The sequence below is a fragment of the Coregonus lavaretus genome (assembly GCF_964263955.1).
Source record: "Coregonus lavaretus genome assembly, chromosome: 8".
NCBI classification, from domain to species: domain Eukaryota; kingdom Metazoa; phylum Chordata; class Actinopteri; order Salmoniformes; family Salmonidae; genus Coregonus; species Coregonus lavaretus.
In genome coordinates, this window is record NC_139995.1 from 55,401,189 (window position 1) to 55,407,486 (window position 6,298).

At 44.8% G+C, this 6,298-nt stretch overlaps 1 protein-coding gene across 1 annotated transcript in view; it reads left to right on the forward strand.

The window, feature by feature from the left end:
- Positions 1-4,544, forward strand: part of LOC311134102 (uncharacterized protein) — a gene marked incomplete at its 3' end in the record, with an annotated part of 39,934 nt that extends 35,390 nt beyond the window's left edge. Inside the window, exons 6-9 of the mRNA XM_084167689.1 lie at positions 1,694-1,850; positions 2,143-2,204; positions 2,386-2,565; positions 4,305-4,544. Of these exons, the coding sequence (XP_084023815.1) occupies positions 1,694-1,850; positions 2,143-2,204; positions 2,386-2,565; positions 4,305-4,544 (639 nt within the window). The remainder of the gene's footprint in view (positions 1-1,693; positions 1,851-2,142; positions 2,205-2,385; positions 2,566-4,304) is intronic.
- Between the last annotated feature and the right edge of the window lie 1,754 nt (positions 4,545-6,298).

Here is a 6,298-nt window from a genome sequence, read left to right on the forward strand (position 1 = left end):
GCGCGTCACCAGCCCGGTCCGGCCTGTTCCTGTCCCTCGCACCAAGCCTGTGGTGCGCGTCGCCAGCCCGGTCCGGCCTGTTCCTGTCCCTCGCACCAAGCCTGTGGTGTGCGTCGTCAGCCCGGTCCGGCCTGTTCCTGTCCCTCGCACCAAGCCTGTGGTGTGCGTCGTCAGCCCGGTCCGGCCTGTTCCTGCTCCCTGCACCAAGCCAGTGGTGCACGTCGTCAGCCCGGTCCGGCCCGTTCCTGCTCCCCACACCAAGCCAGTGGTGCGCGTCTTCAGTCCGGCACGGCCCGTGCCTGTTCCACCGGTGCCTGGTCCGGCACCGGGCAGCTGCTCCATTCCGGAGCCAGAGCAATCCGCTCCACCGGTGTCCAGTCCAGCTCCGGCCAGCTGGGCCAGACCAGATCAGGGGCGCAACGGGGGGGTGGTGAGAGAGTGGTGGTCACGCCCGGAGCGGAATGCCCACCCGGCCCCTACCCTCTTGTGTTTGGTTGGCGTGGTCGCAGTCCACGCCTTTGGGGGGGGGGGGGGTACTGTCACGCCCTGGCTCTGGGGACTCTTAAATGTTGAGCCAGGGTGTGGATTTTCATTGTTTAGTTTTCTATGTTTTTCGTTCTAGATCGTTTATATCTATGTTGGCCAGGGTGGTTCCCAATCAGAGACAGCTGTAGCTCGTTGTCTCTGATTGGGGACCATACTTAGGCAGCCTTTTGGCATGTTAGTTTTGTGGGATCTTGTTCCGTAAGGTTTTGTGTATAACCTAGGACTTCACGTATTGTTTCGTTTGTTGTTTTGGTTCGTTGTGTACACAAATAAAGAATGTACGCTTATCACGCTGCGCCTTGGTCCACTTCATCTGTCAACGATCGTGACAACATGCAATGACAACAACAGACAACATCACCACCCGACCTTCTCTTTTTACCTCCACTGTTAAACAGTTGCATATTTGTTTGTCTGTTTGTTTGTGTACTCTACCCTATCCTCAGGCCCCAGATCTGTTTTTGTTTCTGCTAGTTCCTTAACTTCATAGGAGTTGGCTAAAGCACACACCAAACTGATCTGACAACAACCAGGCTACCTGGTTCCCCTGTTTTCACTGTGACCGTGACCTCTGACCTCTACTGTTTTTGTTATCAGGATGAGTTCCGTGTGGAGAGTGGGGGCCGGCTCCTGGAGCTACAACACTCTTAGAAAAAAGGGTTCCAAAAGGGTTCTTCAGCTGTCCCCATAAGAGAACCCTTTTTGATTCCATGTAGACCCCTCTGTAAAAATGGATCTACATGGGGTTCTACCTGGAACAAAAAGGGTTCTTCAAATGGTTCTCCTGTGTGGACAGCCGAAGAACCCTTTTAGGTTCTAGATACACTCTTAGAGGTGCTATCTAGAACCTAAAAGGGTTCTTCGGCTGTCCCCATAAAATAACACTTTGAAGAACCCTTTTTGGTTCCAGGTAGAACCATTTTGGTTCAAGGTAGAACTATTTTGGGTTCCATGACATGGAACCCAAAAGGGTTCTACCTGGAACCAAAAAGGGTTCTCCTATGGGGACAGCCGAATAACCCTTTTGGAACCCTTTTGGAGTGTAGCTTTTAAGTGTAGAGACTTATCTATCTATCTAACTAACTAACTAACTAACTCTGCCCTAAGTCTAACCCTGTGACCTCTCTCTCCCCTGCCTCCTGGTCAGGATGAGTTCCGTGTGGAGAGTGGGGACCGTCTCCTGGAGCTACTAGAAACAGCCTTCTCTAGGAAGATGAACAGTCCTCAGGGCTCCTGGCTCATCTCTCTCTCTAAACCCACCAGGCAGGACCACCAGCTGCTCATCACACTGGCCAGCGAACACGGTAAGAGGACGACTACAGACATACAGTATGGCATCATTGGGTAGGACCTATGACTGTGGGTAGGACCCAGCTTTGCCAACAAAGAACTCTGGTCCCTTCAGTCAAGTTCCAGGCCTACTAATGGGCATAGTTTTACTGGAGTTCATTAGGGAATGTGTGATTTTGAGTTGAATTTTTCTGGAGTCTGTAGTACAGAACTGTACTTCACTTCTCAGAGGTTGCTCACATCAGGCTTGCTTACTTTGGCTTGTGCATATAATTGATTTATTTCTGAAATATGCCTGTCTTTTAGGAGTCATTGCCACCAAGGATGTGCTGTCGATGTTAGGAGAGATAAGGAACGGTTTACACGAGGTAAGACACTTTTGTTCCTTGGAATTTACAACCTTATATTTTGTACATCTGTACAGTAGTTTGTTAGCCTGATCCACATAGTAGGAGTCGACTGAGCACATACAGCACCTCTGGGACCAGGCTAGTAATTCATCTGTCTGAATGAAACTGAACTGTTCCATATGTCTGGTTCTGGTTCCAGATCGGTATACAGAGCTACAGCAGTGCTAGCACCTGTCACTCCAGACCCAGTCAGACGCGTAGTGACTACGGGAAGCTGTTCGTGGTCCTGGTGATCATAGGTTCTGTCTGTGTGGTCATCATCGCCTCTGGTCTCATCTATATCTGCTGGCAGAGACGCCTGCCTAAGCTGAAGACTAGGGTAAGACCAGCTTGATAACTGCCTAAGCTGAAGACTAGGGTAAGACCAGCTTGATAACTGCCTAAGATGAAGACTAGGGTAAGACACGCTTGATAACTGCCTAAGCTGAAGACTAGGGTAAGACCAGCTTGATAACTGCCTAAGCTGAAGACTAGGGTAAGACCAGCTTGATAACTGCCTAAGCTGAAGACTAGGGTAAGACCAGCTTGATAACTGCCTAAGATGAAGACTAGGGTAAGACACGCTTGATAACTGCCTAAGCTGAAGACTAGGGTAAGACCAGCTTGATAACTGCCTAAGCTGAAGACTAGGGTAAGACCAGCTTGATAACTGCCTAAGATGAAGACTAGGGTAAGACACGCTTGATAACTGCCTAAGCTGAAGACTAGGGTAAGACCAGCTTGATAACTGCCTAAGCTGAAGAGTAGGGTAAGACCAGCTTGATAACTGCCTAAGCTGAAGACTAGGGTAAGACCAGCTTGATAACTGCCTAAGCTGAAGACTAGGGTAAGACCAGCTTGATAACTGCCTAAGCTGAAGACTAGGGTAAGACCAGCTTGATAACTGCCTAAGCTGAAGACTAGGGTAAGACCAGCTTGATAACTGCCTAAGCTGAAGACTAGGGTAAGACCAGCTTGATAACTGCCTAAGCTGAAGACTAGGGTAAGACCAGCTTGATAACTGCCTAAGCTGAAGACTAGGGTAAGACCAGCTTGATAACTGCCTAAGCTGAAGACTATGGTAAGACCAGCTTTATGACTTAAATGGAAAGTACTAGTCAATGTAGAGGAGTTATTTGTGTGTTGTGCATACTACATACCACACACACACCTCATACACATGCATACTCCTATACTCACAAACACACTCGCACAGCCAACGCTCCTGTCCCATGCACTGTATATATGAAGAGATATTAAACACTGGACAGTTCCCGTTTCTTTTATACTGTTTCTCAAAATGTGTATTCATATAGTGTATTATTCACGTATCTTATTTAAGCAATTAGGCCCGAGGGGGTGTGGTATATGGCCAATATACCACGGCTAAGGGCTGTTCTTAGACACAACGCAACACGGAGTGCCTGGATACAGCCCTTAGCCGTGGTATATTGGCCATATATCACAAATCCCAGAGGAGCCTTATTGCTATTATAAACTGATTACCAACGTAATTAGAGCAGTATAAATAAATATTTTGTCATACCCATGGTATACGGTCTGATATACCATGGCTGTCAGCCAATCAGCATTCAGGGCTCTAACCACCCAGTTTATTGCATGATGTTACACTGTTTATACACACCGCATATTTATGTAGTGGATTCTTAACATAGTTCACTGTAATATATCTACTGCTGTACGTATCATTCTTAGTACATCTTGTTGGTGTACATACGCATAGATTGCATTTGTATTACTGATACAGTGTTATTTGGTTTGTTAATTGGATATTCGTTCAGACATTCTTGATTTCTTGTTTCTAGTTTTTGATTATTTGTATACTTGTTTGACATTTTACTGCACTGTTAGGAGCTAGTAACACAACAAGCATTTCACTGCACCCGCTATAACATCTGCTAAACTGTGTACGCGACACATAAACTTTGATTAGATTTTTATTTTATTTGACTAGAGTTTTACCAGTGCAACAAAATACTTGCATTCCAGTATGTTCATGTTTAAGTAATTCTATGTTTTTGATGTTATTTTTTTTTTCTTTCTCCTGTCTCTCCCAAGACTCGAGGCGAGGAGCTCCATTTTGTGGAGAATGGCTGCCATGACAACCCCAGCCTGGACGTGACGAGTGACGGGGGGCAGCCAGAGATGCAGGAGAAGAAACACCACCATTACCACCACGCTAACGGACTGACGGCTGGGACCGGGTCTGGGGGGATGGCCGGGGAGGAGGGAGGGAGCAGTGGCTGGCAGGTCCTGGTCAACAAACCTAGAGAGAAGGAAGAGGACACACACCTTTAGTAGAGAGAAGAAGAGTGGAAGTGGAGGATGGAAAAGGTAGCCTGGATCCAGATCTGTTTGTGCTGTCTTCCCAACTTACATTCACATTTACATTTTAGTCATTTAGCAGACGCTCTTATCCAGAGCGACTTACAGTTAGTGAGTGCATACATTTTTCATATTATATGTGATGTGTTGGTTTGGAATTTCATTATATATTGTGCAAAATGTCTTTGCAGTGTTGACAGAGATCATGGTCCAACTTCTATGGTCATTGTCACATTTGGCGTGGCAAGATGGCACAAACACATCTGGGAGTCGGATAAGGCTAGAAAGATAACTCGTGATGAAGAAGCAAAAAAACATCGTTGTTGTGAAACTTGTGAATGCATCGGCTGTCAAATTAGAAACACACATAAACTAAACTAATCAGAAGTCAACTACTTTAAAGCTACTTAGATGTTTTATCATTTGACTATGATTATATGATATGGACTTCATCTTCTCTGCTTTCTTTTTTTTTGGCAACTAAGCATGATTCACATCTATTACTAAACGCTGTACAGCTAAACGGGACTTTTCAGAATGTTGAAACATTGAACCGTTCGAATATTCAACCAGAGTGAATAGAGGAGATATCCCTCTGTTACGAGTATGAATGTTTGTAGTGGAACTACTGAAGTTAGGATATTGTATTTAACGCGTTGAATGCAGACGTAAACGCTATGTGCTAGCTACTCTTTTATTATGTAAAGTTGGAATGGCTGCTCTGTATCTGGTCAGTTCACACTGATCTCAGTTCAAAATCACAATCATTTGGAAGCATCCATTACTCCCAGCCTCCTTACAATCAAGAATAAGTTAGCAGAGTAACTGTCTTGGTTGCCTGATCTGATTGCTTTAGCAAGGTTGGCTAAAGCACAATTAGCCAACCTTGCTAAAGGTGGTTGGCTAAAGCACAATTACATCTGGCAACCAGACTGCAAAACAACAGAGGGAGGCTGTCAATATTTATATTGCTTTCAGTTATAGTTATATATATATATATCACACTGAATTAATTCATCATAAGCACAGCAAATATTGTTTTGGGCTATTAACTGTAGAAGTGAAGGCCTGTAAATATGAATGTAATTTGAAGTCAAGCTGCTATAATTTATTATGTGGCGCTAATGACATTCTGTCATTTAAATGTGAACAATATATCTTCTCTGCCTGACAGTATTGCCACAGCTTCAAAATGGTGGGATATGTTTTTTAGTGCACAGTCAGCTTGAGCGCAGCTTTTTTCACAGACCTTTTTGAAAGGGAACAATATCACCAAGCAGGCATGCTGGCCTACGCTGTGCTTGGCCTATGAGTATTTGAAACGCTTAAATCAGTAATACAAGCTAAAACTGTTTTGCTTTCAAAGAAGGAATATTATATGGGAGGGATAGGCTAATAAACTAATGCTGTCCCCTCCTTGTTTGTTGTATTTTGCATGACTAGGCAAGCAGATATCCACTATGTGCTTCTCTTTAAAATCTGTATTGGAGGGTTGACTTCGCCCGGGTCGTGTTCATTAGGCACCAAATGGAAGAAAACTGACTGAATCAGGGAGGGGACTACCTGGCTTGTCCAATAAGAAACATAAATGTTCATATGCCGTTGCAAGATGTTTTATTTTTTTGTTAATTCCATTGCGTTCCCTAATGAACATGACCCAGGAAAGTTCAGAAAATAGGTCCGGATTTTCAGGATTCGTGGGTCTGAACCAATGATTTATATATACA